Source organism: Mastigoproctus giganteus, chromosome 3 (genome assembly GCF_048544385.1).
Source record: "Mastigoproctus giganteus isolate SK-2022 chromosome 3, ASM4854438v1, whole genome shotgun sequence".
NCBI lineage: Eukaryota > Metazoa > Arthropoda > Arachnida > Uropygi > Thelyphonidae > Mastigoproctus > Mastigoproctus giganteus.
This window is the reverse complement of record NC_143577.1, coordinates 206260378-206277062: the sequence shown is the minus strand read 5'-3', so window position 1 is coordinate 206277062 and position 16685 is coordinate 206260378. Positions and strand designations below refer to the sequence as shown.

At 37.4% G+C, this 16685-nt stretch overlaps 1 protein-coding gene across 1 annotated transcript in view; it reads left to right on the top strand.

Moving 5' to 3' along the window:
• Positions 1–11730, top strand: part of LOC150088628 (putative lipid scramblase CLPTM1) — a 179904-nt gene extending 168174 nt beyond the window's left edge. Inside the window, exon 12 of the mRNA XM_090369595.1 lies at positions 11351–11730. Within this exon, the coding sequence (XP_090225721.1) occupies positions 11351–11520 (170 nt within the window). The 3' untranslated portion in view covers positions 11521–11730. The remainder of the gene's footprint in view (positions 1–11350) is intronic.
• The last annotated feature ends 4955 nt before the right edge of the window (positions 11731–16685 follow it).

Here is a 16685-nt window from a genome sequence, read left to right as displayed (position 1 = left end):
CTGCTGGTTAAAACAAGTAAAGCGGACATAATAGGGCTTACGAAAACGTGGTGCTACCCTGAAATAGGGGATGATGAGTTTCAGTACGGCTTGTATAATGTATTTAGGAAGGATAGGGTAGATAGAAGGGGTGGTGGGGTAATGCTTCTTATCAGAAGCAGTCTCAGTGCGATGATAGCTTTCCCGGATTCAGACGTTTCACATGCTAGTATAGAATCTGTATGGTGTGAGATAGTTGGAAATAAAGGTATAATGCGAGTAGGAGTAATCTACAGACCAGGTGATTGTGAAGATTATGACGAAAGCCTCTACATGCAAATCGAATGGGAAAGTAAGCGTCAATGTCTTATTATGGGTGATTTCAATTTGCCTCTAATTGATTGGAGTAAATGGGAAGGAAACTCGACATGGGGAAATTTTTAAATCAACTAGATGACTGTTATTTGTATCACCCATGAATCAGATGACATAACAGGGCTGACAGTAGAGGAACCAGTAGCAGGAAGTGATCACGGAGTTCTACGGTGGATGATTATGAGAGAGGTAGCAGTAGTAAAAGGCAAAGGAAGAGGTTTTAATTTCAGAAAAGGAAATTACGATGCCTTAAGGTACTAGATGGTCTCTATGAACTGGGTAGATATCGTGCAGAGAACGAATACAATCGAACTGTGGTATGCTTTTAAAACATTAATCACAGATACCTTGAATGCGTATTTACAATTAAAAAATACTCCACGAGGAGGGTTCCAAGTTGGATGAATAGTGAAGTTGCCACATTACTTGAGCAGAAAAAGGTGGCACGGAAAGGTTACAGAGCAATAAAAAGTATTCAAGCCTATAACAGCTAAAAGATGATCTGTAATAGAGCCACTGAAAACGTTCGACAGGCAAAGGCAGTTTATAAGAAATCACTAGCAAACAGAGCAAAGATGGGGGGGGGGATAAGGAATTCTTCACATATATAAATGCCAAGAAGAGCAGGACAAACCAGGTCGGACCTTTACGTAAGGGATAGTATTAAATACACCAGCTGTCGTTGCAGATGAACTCAACAGTTATTTTGCATCGATATTTACAAATGAAAAACCTTTTGTACCAATGGGAAATTGTGGGAGCAAAGTTGAAAAATATGTAATTAATGATATTGAAATTTTGCAAGATTATTTAATGAAAAAACGTTTGAGCCCACAGGCCAGTAAGGCTCCTGGAGTTGATGGAATATACCCTATAATCATAAGGGAGGTGGTAAGTGAGTGCATTGAACCATTGAGGCTAATTATGCGAGCATCACTAGACTCTGAGGAGGTTCTCTTCGATTGGAAAAGTGCCGATGTATCTCCCATACATAAGGGTGGCTCTAAGAGTAAAGTGGGAAATTATCGACCTGTCAGTCTGACTTCAGTGGTAGGGAAAATCATGGAGGCAATGATCAAGGGTGGAATTCAGGATCATTTGGATAGAATTGAAATTCTCAAGGATACAGCATGGTTTTGTAAAGGGAAAATCATGTTTAACAAATCTGGTTCACTATTTTGAAAGGGTCACTCACGAGCTGGATTTAGGGAATAATTTCGACATTGTTTATTTAGATTTCAGCAAAGCTTCGGTTGCTTATAAAGCAACCGCTCCCACATGAGCGGTTGCTTTATAAGCTGGAACAGGTTGGAATCACTGAGAAAATCCTTAGATGGAAAGCAGGAGGCAGAGGGTTGTGACAAATGGCTATTCCTCAGATTGGGTTGATGTAAGAAGTGGGGTCACCAAGGATCAGTATTAGGACCACTGTTGTTTTTAATTTTCATAAACGACATCGATGAAGGGATAGAGGGCATGATGTCTAAATTTGCAGATGATGTTAAAATTTGTAAAGTAGTTAATGATCACTGTCAAGCTGAGCTTCTTCAGAGAAACCTAGATAGACTTCAGGAATGGTCAGAAAAATGGCAGCTATGCTTTAATCCAACAAAGTGTAAGGTATTACACCTGGGAAACAGTAATCCCAAAATAACTTATTCACTTGGTGGAGTTCAACTAAACCCAGTACTGGAGGAAAAGAACTTGGGTGTTACGATACGGTCAGACATGAAATTCTCTGAGCATTGTAAACAGGTTGCAAGGAAGGCCCATGGTGTCCTATCAATGATCTATCGAACTTTTGCAAGTAGAGATAGGGACGTGATAATCCCATTATATAAGGCTTTTGTTAGACCACAGTTGGAATACTGTGTTAAAGTATAGAGACCGCACCTAAAGAAAAGACATCGAGCTTCTTGAAAGGGTGCAAAGAGGGTTAACTCGCCTGGTGGGATTGGCAAAAGGGCGTCCTTATGAAGAAAGACTTCGAATATGTGGGTTGCAGAGTTTGGAAACCTTAGAGGAGATTTGATTGAGGTGTTTAAGGCTCTGAGAGGCACCAGTAAAATGAATGAGGACGAAGTTTTCAAGATTATAAATGATGCTAGAACTAGGGGACATGGGACATAAATTCAAGTTATGGGAGGAAATGTTTAGATTGGACTGCAGGAAGTTTTATTTTAGGCAGCGAGTTATAAATTACTGGAATAAGTTGCATACATGGGTGGTAGAGGCTGACAGTTTGGGGAAATTCAAAGGTCATCTGGATTAGTACCTTAGGGTGAGGGAAGCGTGTAGGATGATAGGTTTAATTTCCTTTTCTGTTATTAATTATTATTATTTTTTTCTCTTTTTTTTTATCATTATTTTATTCGGGGTTTTTTTTTTTTTGGCTGGTGCAGCATAAGCCATAGGCTTTCTTGCGGCCATTACTAATACTAGGTGGTAGATGACTCACTCATAAACCAGTGCAATACAACCACTTTGCTTATTGGAGGCTTGAAGTTGGAACCCATGTTTAGTCTCCAGAGCTAAGTTCCAGTCTACTCTTCCCCATTTCTTCTATCATGCAATATGAATGATGACTTTTGAGGTTACGATGGAGATCATTGCAAGATCCAATCTTCCTTACATTTCGAGGGTACAGCTCTAACACGGTGTTCGCAGGCGGGCTGCTAGTTAGTACACTAGACCGAACCTATTGGTAACTCTCTAGGAGGTTTCAGGATCAGCTAGTATATAATCTTGCTAACTCTACTCTGCCAGATAGTAACTGGAGAGAGTTCAAGTAGTATGTATGCAGGGGGCATTGTCGTGTATGCCATATCCAAAAATTTCATTACTTCATACAGCATGCCCGCCCACTTTTTCTTACTATTGAAAAGACCATAAATTGTCAAACTACTAGAGCAAGCTTATCTGCGAAAAGATCTAAACATCCCAAACACTTACTAGTTCATCTCACAAATATACGTTGTCTCAGTTCTAATCTCAGCAATGTCCATTTCCACGCGTACTTTTTCTGACAGAATCTCAGTTATTTGTTTCAACTACTGCTTATCTCAGGTGCACAAATTATTCGCTGTATGATTCCTTTTGCCTCAAAGGTGGTACTTGTGCATATGTCTGTTCTGATATTCCCTGTCAGAGACTTGGCAATTTGGAATCTCCTCTCTTTGATCTTCTCTGGCTTAAAATCTTTCTACCTCATTGTGTCAAATTCATCTGTTGTCTCTACCTATGTCCAAACTCCACTAATCACTTGGAACTCTTTGACTTCCTCTCTTTGAAAATTGACTTTCTCCAGTCCAACTTTCCTAACAGTGAGGTAATTTTTCTTGGTGATTTTAATGTTCACAACTCCAGCTGGCTTCCGTTTTCTAGTCACAGCGATCCAGCTGATCGAGATTCTGAGGCTTTTGCAATTACTAATGACCTAGCACAGATTGTTCATTTACCTGCCATAATACTGGACAATTCTAACTATACAGCCAACAAGATCTTTTTCTCACAAACAACCCTTCTAAGTACACGATCAAAGTGAGTGGTCCTTGAGGCACCTCAGATCACAACTTGGTGATTGTCTCTTCTCCAATGGATCCTTTATCTCATGGCTATTCCCAACCTTGTTTTGTTTGCCATTACAAGAATGCAAAATGGGATGACGTGAGAGATTTCTTTTCTTCTTTTCCTTGGTCGGATTACTGTTTCAAAACTTCTGATGTCAACGTTTGCTCAGATTGTGTCAGTGAAATTATTCTTGTAGGAATGCAATTCTTTATTCCATACTCCACTTTAAAATCCCGTCCTTTAACTAGTACAGCAAGTTTATCTGTGAAAAGATCTAAACTTCCCAAACACTTCCTAGTTCATCTCACAAATATACATGGTCTTAGTTCTAATCTCAGCGATGTCCATTTCCACTTACAGTCTGCCACATTTATTGGAAAACCTTGGTTTTCCAATAAATGTGCTAAGGCTGTTCAAGAGAAGAATTTTGCATATCGTAATTGGCTTGTTTCGAATTCGTCAGTTTCATTTTTTGCCTACATCAAATCTTGCAACAATTATAGGGTGCTGACTCTCTTTAAAAATTACAGCTGTGAATTATAGGCTCCGAAAAAGCGATAAGTGTTTGCCTTTTTATTTACCTAATTGTTATTTTATATTGTACTTTAAATGTAGTCTTATAGTTATTGTTACGCTGGTTATTTTTATTTTTAATTGAGATAAGGAGTTTTTGTAGATTACTGCTTAATATATACGTAAAACGGTTATTTCGTTCGAATCTTGCAGCCATTGTTTTTGTATAGAGTAGTAGGGAAGTCAAATTTTTAATTGTGGTAACTAGGCAGCTCTAACATATAATTATATAGCATAATATGCATCACTGCATTTAGGATTGTATTAGATAGCGTAGTATTGACAATTAATTAATTAAATATATTGATCTTATTAATTTAAAATATCATGCCTCAGACTAGAGCAGCAAAGAAACGAACACAAAGTGACAGGAGTGCTGTGACTTGGGGGGGAAGAATTGAGGGGGCAATTCTAAAACGCATCACAGCCTAAAAAAATGTGCAGCTTGTGAAATGCTTGCCGAACTCTCTGGAACAGAACATAATCTAGACAAGGAGGATGTCTTTGTGTGCGCCATTTGTAAAGAGTGTCTAGAAATGAGGTATCAACTCAACGTTCTACTGCGCGTCTATGAGAGCTTCAGGTGTAGGGTAGATGCCCTCGAAGAAATTAATATGAGGGGGCCCGTCAAGCACTCAGCTGTCCAACTCAATGCCAGAGCTCACTCCTGGGCATCAAGCAACACAGGGGCAATCTCCAAGGCAGAATGCGCTGGTCCCAAAGGAACTAGTCATTGTTGGTGACTCTATTGTCAGGGAGACGGGGAATATATTGTGTAAAAAGGATAACAGTTGATGACGTTGTAAAGCATATATCATCTTTTAAGGGCACAAAGGTGATATTGATGTACATGTTGGCACCAGTGACATTAAGAGTAGGAGATCTGCAGATTTACTTAACAAGTACAGGTCAATGTTGCAAAAATGTTGTGAGTCAGGGTTAAGTTTGAATACTAGCCCACTCTTTTTCTCTGTACAATTGTTCATTGTACTCATTAGGCCTATAACACACTCCTACTCTTATTTTTGCTTTCGCAGTGCTTATGTCACACCAAACTGACTCGGTAGTGCATTGTTCATCTATATCAACTGGATGCACTTTTGATTTTAGGGTTAAATTTGATAGTGTCTGCAATTCTGCACAGACACAATAGGAGGGAATACATGATGAGAGCCTTGTCAATCACTTCGGCCCTGGAAAGATTGTGCAAGGCTCAAGAGGTAGAATTTTTTTCAGCAAGGTCTGTGCTTGTTAACAGGAGAGACTGCTTCACAGGGATTGGATATACTTAAATAGAAAGGGTGCAAGAATATTTGCTGATGCTATTGAGGCAGTGTTAGGTGGGTCGGAAAACTGCTAGCTTGGGGGGGATTCACAGACTAAAAAGTTAAAAGTAGCTGCAGGCAGAGGTGAAGGTGATTCTTGCACAACTTCTATTAGAATAAGTAGCAACCTGGAGCGAGGGGTGCTGGGGGTTTCAGGGACTGATGGCAGTCATCGTGAAACAGGTGGGTATATGGGATGTGTTAGGGTAACTAATAATAAGAATAGGTGCATGTATACCAGTGCTAGAAGTATAGTAAATAAATTTGATGAATTTGAAGTGTTGGTCAAGACATCAAAGGTGGATATTGTTGGGATAGCAGAGATGTGGTGTCACACAGATATAAAGGAATGCAGAACTGGGATTTGGGGAGTACAATGTGTACAGAAAGGATAGACAAAGATAGGAAGGGATGAGGTGTTATGCTGTTAATTAAGAAAAACATAAAATCAAAAGAAGTGCATCCAGTTGATATAGATGAACAGTGCACTGTTGAGTCAGTTTGGTGTGAAATAAGCACTGCGAAAGCAAAAATAAGAGTAGGAGTGTGTTATAGGCCTGATGACTTGAATGAGTACAATGAACAATTGTACAGAGAAATAGAGTGGGCTAGTAAATCAAAATGTCTTATAATGGGGCGATTTTAACTTCCCAGATATTGAATGGAACTTGTGGGTTGGTCACTCAAAAAATAATAAGACTTTTCGATTTATTGGATGATTGTTTTCTGCAGTAGCATGTTAGAGAAGCAACCAGAGGGGGTAATACTCTTGATCTGGTTATCAGCAGTGACCATTTGTGTATAAAGAATTTGCAGATAAAGGAAGCACTAGGTGGCAGTGATCACAGTGTACTGATGTGGGATTTACTTAAAGATATAATTACCATCAGGAGTAAAGGAAAGGGTTTTTGCTTCCGTAAAGGTGAGTACAGTGGGATCAACTGACGATGTTACCAACAGTAAATTCTAAGTGGGAAGCATTCAAAGAATTAATCGTGGATGCTACTAAAAGTTTCATACCTATTAAGAAATATTGTTTAAGGTTTAGGCCTAAATGGTTATCAAATGAACTAATGAGACTCGTGGCAGATATAAGCTACTCTGTAATCAGGTCACAAAGGAGGTTAGGCAGGCAAAGGCAGATTACGAGAAATCTTTGGCAAAAGATGCTAAGAAAAACAGCAAGGATTTCTTTACTTATATAAACTCTAAAAGGAAGGGGATGAATCTGATTGGTCCACATTATATTGATGGTTCCACTGTTGATGATCCTGCTCAGATAGCAAAGAAACTGAATGAGTATTTTGCATCTACATTCACACATGAGGAGTTATTAAGGTTTGAAAATGGCAGAAGGTTATCCAATTGTAGCAGGGTACTTAATGATTTTGTAACAACTGAGAGCAAAGTGGAGGAGAAATTGTTGAAATTAAACATAAGAAAGGCACCTGGGGTGGATGCGATCTATCCAGTTATATTAAAGGAGGCGGCAAAGCAACTAAGCAAACCCTTAGCCATAATTATGAGAGCATCCTTGGACTCAGGGGAGTTCTCCATGGACTGGAGATGTGCAAATGTATCCCCAATTCACAAAGGGGGATCGAAGGGTGACATGAGTAATTACAGACCAATTAGTTTAACTTCTGTTCCGGGTAAAATAATGGAATCACTGGTTAAAGATGCATTGCAGGATCATCTAGACAAGACTGCAGCAATAATTCAGATACAGCATGGGTTTGTTAAGGGAAAGTCTTGTCTGACAAACTTGATAGGATATTATGATGTGGTTACAAAGGAACTGGATGCAAAAAATAATTTTGATATCATATATTTGGATTTCAGGAAAGCTTTTGACACTGTTGTGCATGGAAGACTATTGTACAAATTGGAGCAGAAGGTATTAAGGGTAAGTTGCTACAATGGATAAAAGGATGGTTGAGTGGGAGAAGACAGAGGGTGGTAATTAATGGGTGCTGCTCTTCGTGGACTAATGTTATTAGTGGAGTCCTACAAGGTTTAGTGTTGGGTCCTCTGTTGTTTTGTATATTTATCAATGATATTGATGAAGGTATATCAGGCTTAGTGTCGAAGTTTGCAGATGATACAAAGGTTGGCAGGGTCGTTAATGAGAGTAATGGCAGTGTGCTACTGCAACAGGATCTAGATAATTTGGGCAGATGGGCTAAGAAGTGGCAACTGAAGTTTAACCTTGACAAATGCAAAGTACTCCATATGGGTAGAAGTAACCCCAGAGAAACGTACCAACTGTGTGGTACTATGCTTAAGGTGGTAGAAAATGAAAAAGACCTGGGAGTAATTGTGCAGTCAGATATGAAGTTTTCTGAGCAATGCAGACAGGCTGCCAGGGCAGGTCATGGAGTTTTGTCAATGATATATAGGAATTTTGCTAGCAGGGAGAAGGAGGTGAGTATCCTTCTGTATAAGGCAATGGTCAAGCCACGCCTTGAGTACTGCGTACAGGTCTTTAGGCGTCATTTTAGGAAGAATGTAGATTTGCTTGAGTGTGTACAGAGAAGGGAAAAAAGATTGGTGAGGGGAATGAAGGGATCCTCTTACCAAGAGAGGCTTAAGTTCTGCAAATTGCAGTGGCTGGAGACTAGGCATCTGCGTGGTGATCTGATTGAGGTGTATAAGGCCTTGAATGGGTTGAGCACGCTGAATTCTGATGGGATCCTTCCACTTGTTCAGGTTATGAACCTAAGGGGGCATAAATTCAAATTAAGAAAAGACAGATGTAGAATAGATGTGCGGAAATTTGCCTTTAGCCAGCGGGTGGTTAATTGCTGAAACAAACTTCCATCTGTCGTGGAAGTTGATAGGGTAAATAAATTTAAGGAGGAACTGGACAGGCATTTGGAGGGAATTGTGTGATTTTTTTTTTTTTTTTTGGCTGATGCTGCATAAGCTCATACACTTGCTTTCTTGCATCACATGCCACTACTACTTATAGAGCAGTTATTAATCAGTCCAAACTAGATTTTGAACAGGCTAAGAGTAAAAAACTTACTTCTTGCCCTAATGGTAGCCGAAGATTCTGGTCTCTTGCCAAAACCATTGGCCACAACCTTTTCCCATCTCTGCTCACACCTCGTCAAAACTTGGTTCTGTTGTCACTTCAGCTAAGGATAAAGCTGACCTGCTAGCATCCCATTTTTTTTTCCAACTCATGTATTAATGATCTTGGTAAAACACCTCCCACCATTTCCAACACGTTCCATTCTATGCCTCCTGTGGTCTTCCGTCAAAAGGATGTCAGAAGGATTTTGATTAATCTTGATGCTAAAAAGCTCCAGGTCAAGATGGTATTTCTCCACTTGTTTTCAAAACCTGTGCTCCTGAACTTACTCCTGTTCTTTGCCGCCTCTTTTCACTTTCTTATTAACCGGTTAAATCAATTAACCGCCAATTCTTAAACTACCTAGAATCCTTCCATCTGATCAATGATCGCCGGTGTGGATTCTGAATTTTTCCATTGAATTTGTCTCTAAACATTAGCCAGAATATCACCAGTGGATCGACACTGATGGAATCCATACTGGCGATCGTTGATCAGATGGAAGGTTTCTAGGTAGTTTAAGAGTTGGCGGTTAATTGATTTCTCCATTACTTAAAAAGAGTAGAAGTAATTGCAATGGGCCAATAATTGGATGGGTGTGATTCGTCACGCTTTTTAGGAATTGGCTGGATATGAGCAAATTTCAAGCAGAAGGAAAAACACCTTTGGAATAAGAAAGTGAAAAAAGGCGGCAAGGAACAGGAGTAAGTTCAGGACCACAGTATACTATATCATAATATATTATTCTTGAATAATATAAGACAAAGAATATTTTTAATCTTGACAAGACAGGTACATATATTTTTTTAATTTTCTGCCAAACAAGACACTTGCTTTTTGAGAAAAGTCTTGTAATGGTGGAAACTTAACTAAACAACAACTGTAACCTCAAGAGAGCATATAGAACCCACCTGGTACGATACTTGATTCACAACATAGATGGTGGGAAAATTTTACAGCCAAAGTTATGCTTATTGTTAATCCCTGAAACACTATTCCATAAAGTGTAATAATCAACTGTTTCAGAACGTGTGGCTTTGGAGAGAATATAATCAAAAACGTGGTATAGAAAATGTATAGAAAATGAATTTGATAGCAACATTGAGGAATGAGGAACTTGGTAGGAGCATATGGGGTTTTGTTGGCGAATTTGAAGAGTTAGGTGAATGATGAAGTTGCTACCACAGCAACACTAACACGAGAAGATCCACTGAGTAACAAACAAAATGAAGTCTTTATTACAAGTGATGAAAGTGAAAAAAGCTCTCTCTCTCTCTCTCTCTCTCTCTCTCTCTCTCTCTTCTAAAAAAGATGACCAAAATGCATTGAACGTAATGCAGAATGTATTAGTCTGCAGCACTGTTTATAAAGAAGTAACTGTTGCATTTAATAATGTCTATGCCATGGTTAAGAATGCATATAAAGACAAATTTATGCAATTAAAATTGTACAGATTTGTCTTATATGTATATGAAATAAAATTGCAAACAAAATTAAATTCTTTAAACTAAATTAATTATTTTGTATATACTATACATACTGAAGAATTAAATTAAATATATGCTACTTTTTTTTTCCTATTGTTACTTTTCTCTTAGTCTTATTTATCTTATAAATAAAAGAAAATATGTATTATTCTTATTATTGTCGAACAAGGCTTTTTTTTTTGTTGTTTTTATTTTATTATTCCATTTATTTCTATTATTACTTCTTATTATTAGATATATTTACTAATAAAAAGAAATTAACACTTTTAGTTATTACGAGCCATGAAAATTTATATCCTTTGAACTTTGTGCTAATGAGATTCTACTGTAATTGAAATTTTCTGTAGTCTTCAAAGTTCAAGAAGGTCGCAGTCTTGTGTTGTGAACTAACTGGTGATGAAACATGGATATTTTCGTGTGCACTCTCCACCAAAAGTTAGTTTTTAGTGAAAAGCAATCCTTAAAAACCACAAAAGCATGTTATAAATGTGAGAACACTCTTGATATATTTCAAGGTATTGCTATTCATAACTCATCTGACAAAACAAGGAAGTTATTGAAAATTCTCAAATTGAGAATTTGAGTAACTTACTTGAGACAAAATTGAGACTTGATTCTATTTGAGACAGAAGGAGAGCTGTTTTACCAGCTGAGGAGATTCCCCATCTCCTTTCTGCAAGAAAATTTTTATCAGAAAGAAGACATTATATGGCTCAGTCATCTTATTAGCTAAATTTTGCCCCTGATATCCACACCTTCATATCTCTTACCTAAGCTGAATAGTTCAGTGAAAGGAAAGGAGAGATATTTGAACTGGCGTCTTTAAAAAGGATGAGAAAAGTGTTAGGTGTTTCAGTAGTAGCAGTCAGTTGTTTAATGTTCTTTGAATAAATAATAAAGAAATTTATTATAAAGTCTCAAATTCTGTATTTAAGTAGTAAAGATCTCTCATTTTCCCCTTCTAGATATTGTGTTCTTCATATATCTGTATCAACGATGGATTTATCGAGTAGATCCAAAACGTTTTAATGAATTTGGAACCAGTGGAGAGATGGAAGAGACATCTACGTCAATAGTTGCTGCAAATGGCGTTATCCCTATGGACAGAACAGATGAGGACAAAAAAAATGACTAATTTGTATCTAAACAGCTGTTTTTTAATAGTGTATTACTCAGTATTTTTGTCTGATTGGCCTCTGGAATGTTCCTTGTTTTCCATTATGAAATTTGTTGTGAATTTTTATTTCCACTGTCATTGTTTACTTAGCTATAAAGTTGAAACATCATGAATGTTGAAATTGAGCTAGTCACTGTTGAAAAAATTTGTACCCTTGATCTGTTCATGAAGTGTTTAGAAAACAAAACAAAAGTGTTTTATTGTCTGTGAGTTTATTATTTATAAAACAATATGATAATCATGCTTTTCAGTTAATTTCTCTGCTAATACTCTGTTACCAAAACTCACCAGGCATCCCTTCCAGTTTGAGCATGCTTTTTTTTTTTTTTTTTTTTTATAGAAGAGTTATTACCATCTGTTTATATTCATTCATGCAAAAATTGTGACTGAGTTTGCAGAGTGCATAGCTATGTCAGTAAGTACTTCCACTAATAAAGAACTGCATCATCTCAGTTGTCATAGCCTATTGTAAATCTCATTCTTCTTTGGATTTGGAAAAGTGGAAACAAGTTCTCTGGAAGTGAATGATGTTACACAGTGTTTCTGTCTGATAGTTGTTGGGTTTAGTCACAGTAAGCAATGACAGCTGAGCTTAGGTGCAATAGCACATACATAATTGTGCCAGTGTGTATTATGTCTGTATAAGTCCCTGTTCACAGGATAGTCTGACAGTTGATTGTGTCCTCGGAAGATCATCATCCACCATCCTGCATTGTCCTACTTATAAAATTTGGACAGTGGGAGTGGCGTTATGGGTGGGGTTGCTTTTAATGGTTTAGACTCAGTCTATTGGTGTTGCTGTGTTTGAAACCATCGCTATTGCTGCTTATTCGGACATTCTAAACAGTTTTCACTATCAGCACTATAAAATTTTACTGTTATTGCTGATAAAACAGTAATGGCTTTTGCAGTTGCAAGTGTCCCAACCTTAATTTTTGCAGGAATAGGTGGTGCAATATTTCTGAAGCATTCTATAAAGAGTTGTATAGCTTATGCTTAGCACTGACATTGCATTAAGATCAACCTTTGGTCTTAATGCAAACACATTAGTAAATAAATAACCGTTTTCTGTAAAGTTCAAGGTGTTTGAAGACTTTTGGTATACTGATAAGATATAAATTAAATGAAATAATAGAAAGAATAATTAAATAAAAAGTGAAAATAAAGTGCAATATAGCTGACCACAGTAGGTACGAAGTTAATGCAAATTACTAAAGAAAATTTATAAAAGCAAAAAAAAAAAAAAAACTTCACTCACTTTAATTCTTTAAAGGAATTAAAGTGAGTGTAGCAGATATACATGCATAATGTGTAAATTTTGAATAAAAATAATTCCAAAAGGCAATTTCAGTTAAGAATAAATTTTAGATTAGTGCAAGAGACTGTTTTATGCTCTCTAGTTAATCTGCTCCTGTTAATTGTGTTAAAACCAATAAAAGTAAAATATCACAATCAGTGTGGTTTTACCCACCACAGTCTGACCAACCAGTAAAAACTCATGAAAAATAAAATAATCATCCATTGAACTCCAACAATCATCCAGCTCCTGAGAAGGTGATAGTGGTTGATGGAATCATAGCATTTTGACTGTTAAACATTATTAGTGCAGTGATGCCACTAATTTGAATAGTTATGCCTTTATGCTCTAAAAGACAAGTGAAACTAGGCAGTGCCCTCACAACACTGCCAAATCATTCAAGAGAAATTTATTTCTTATGCATGCTGAGAAGAATGCAACAGAAATAGCTAATCGGCATATTTGGAACAGTTAGGTATTTTTCAAATTCATTTTTATTTAATTAAAAATTTAAATAAAAATTATTCCTTATTTACTTATTCATAATTCATTTATTCATTATTTTATTCAAAGATCAAATAAATTTTTAAGCATCATTTCTTATAGCCTACTCTCCTAATACCATGTAGTACGTGGCAAATACTACTTAATTTAACTGGTCTTTGGTTAAATGTTTATTTTTGTGTTACAGAGAATGCAGAATACATTTTATTTCTGAGTTCAACTGTTTGGTTTACATTTCATTATGATGGTCAGGAATTAGCTAACCTTGAAAAACATCCTTAAATAAAGAAGTGTGTTCGTTAAGTACAATGCACTCCATCTTCTGCTGCTGTTGAAAAATTTTTCTCATTTGCCACCATGGCCAATCTGCCTAAATCATATTTAAAAAAGGGAAAAAAAAAAAAAAAAAAGCATTCCTCAAATTGTAATTGGCAAATATCTCTCTATACATTAAAAGTTTTCCTCTTAGTGATATTTATTCGAGCCAATGGGAGAAGAGGGTGGGGCAATTAGGTCACTACAAATGCACAGGTAAATAATTACATTAACTTCCATTAAAAGACAACTGCCTCCATAACATTCACCAACCTTGTGCACATGCTTCACTCTGTAACACACAAACACGCATGGTATCATTTGATGTTCCATTGTAATGTAATGTCAGCTGATGAAGGGACCTGATATAGTTTGTATATTTGTAAATATTTTAGTCCTGCTCTTTCGGATGCGTTATGGAACCCAAAGCAAAAGGCCTTTTCCTAAGTGAACTATGTAAATGCAGGTAAATAATTACATAGTGATATTTATTCCACCTTGAGAATACTGCATGGTGGGGTAGCCAATGGGAGAAGAGGGATGGTGGTCACGTGGTACAAGTGGGCAGGGCAATTACATCACTACAAATGCACAGGTAAATAATTACATAGGTAATTTCCTGATTGAATATCGATCATACTGTTTGGGTAAGGCACCACCTGTGGTTTCCCACATCTGCACCATCAGTACTCTTGTGATGAATACAGAACCTCTGTAAAAGCCAGAAAAGTATTGTGTTGCATAGTGTTGGGTGCTGTTGTTTGTGCTGGCTTCTTGGCCACAGGGCCCCCAGTGGGACTCCATGTTGTCGCCACCACCACAGGGAGATGAGCCGGGTTATCTACATTACTCTGGCTGCTCTCCATCAGGGGTCGCCCTGAGCTTCCTGATGGAGAACAAAAGAGGGGAAAAAAAAAAAGCGCGAGTGCAGGAGATAGCTGAAAAATGGGAGTAAAAAGGTGGAGGAAGAACATCAGTGCATTTTTACAGGTGTGTCTTTTACATAGAAAAGATTTGACTTATTATGGACATATGGACATGTGTTTATGTAAGGGGCGGCTCCTAGAACTTCAGTTGAACTCCGCCTCGTATCTCTGTGAAGAACAGTATCACTACAAATGGGCCAGATGTGTGTGACGTCGGTTTGTGTGTATTATGTGTGTGTTCTGTTGTTATGTTCTGACCGCTTGGCTACCCAGAAGCATCAGTCACCTGGACAGATGATTCTGGGTACTCGTCCACACCACGGGAAGGTGGGCCAGTTCCAGTAGATGGGACACCTATTCTCAGAGTATGAGACAAAAAAAATAAATAAATAAAATAAAATAAAATAAAAAAAAGTAAAAAATAATAAAAAAAAACCCGAAAGGAAGAGAAAGAAATGAATAAAAATAATTAACTAAGATAATAAAATAATAATAATAAAAAAAAAAAAGGAAATAAATAAATAGGGGAAAAAAAATATATATATATACTAAATATATATATATTGGTTTTTAGCATATATATGCAAACATGCATACGTATATATATCAAAAAGTGAAAAGGGAAAAACCAAGGGGGGGACAGATCAAGAAAAGGGTAGATCTTCCAGTTGTGCAGCCAGTAAGAACGGCAGCATAAAAACACTTCGGTGCCTCCAGCCAGATTGATCTTATCAACCTCGTATCACTGGAATCATACTTTTCCTTAGTTCAAATACTTCTTTAGCAAATACCTGGAGCATCTGAAACTTACTAGAGTCTCTTAAAAATATAGCTTCTTCTCCTGGAGCTATACTCGCAAGAATTTCACGTATCGCTGTCCTGGCATTGTCATATATTCGACACATAGTATGTGCCGCCAGCCTTCCCTGGCCCCGCAAAAACAAAGGTCCGTGTCACTTAGTCCTAATGCATATAATTTCTCATTCATTGACCCGTGCCCTGTTAACAAAAATGACGACTGTAAACCAATTGCGAACCTTTTTATCATTCAGAAAAGTCACGTTCGGGATAAACAAGTTGTTCACTCTTCCAGTAGTTATGGTATCCCATCTTGTCTGCCATAAATTGATTATTTCATTCATACATCTTTTCTTTTCGCCTCTGCAGTCAGAGCGAATATTTATCTTTATACCAAAAAGTTCTGTAGGAATTTCCCTCTTAATACGGTAGCAAAAACCACGATACAACAAATGTAGATCCAAGGGTAGCGCTCCGGCCAACACCTGCAGCGCGGCAGTGGACACTGTTCTGCACACTCTTACAATACCAAGAAGCATGATGCGTTGTATGGAATTTAGTTTAGCCCGAAACGTAGCTATTTTAACTCTATGGAACCAGGCTCCTGCAGCGTACGTAGTTATAGGAAGGAATACTGCCTTGTAATACAGAAACAGTGTTTTGTGTGATAGGCCCCAGTCAGACTTTGAAATTCTAATGATAGCACCAGAAAATTTCCTGATTTTATTGCTTAAATATAATAAGTGCTGGTGAAATGATAACTTACTGTCCACAATAATTCCCAGGTATTTGGTATCAAGGACCATAGGTAACTGTACACCATTCAACTTGATCTGAGGAGGTCGATTTATATCTAAAGCTGTTTTAAATAACATCATTTTAGTTTTGTAAGGATTAATACCAGGCTTAAAGCTTTGAGCCCAAGAACTTAAGTCTGTCAGCACACTACTAGCTCTCTGTTCTAAGAGTGAGCGAGATCGTCCTGCAATTATAATTGTCAGATCGTCTGATTTGACTTATTATGTCATACCTCTACATTTTACGTAGAAAAGCATATACGGGGGTTGGCAAGCAGGGGATGAAGCTCCCTAGTTATTATTATCATTAGCCATATGGTGCAAGGAAGCCTGAGTCTTTTGCTGCACCAACCAAAAAAATTTCTGAGTTACCCTGAGGGAGAGAGAACAAGAATCAGAAATAGAAGGAAATCACCAGGGAAGAGAAGAATGATGATATCCAGCTCAGGACCCTGGGTGTGCCAAGCCCATACTCACCAGTTGTGA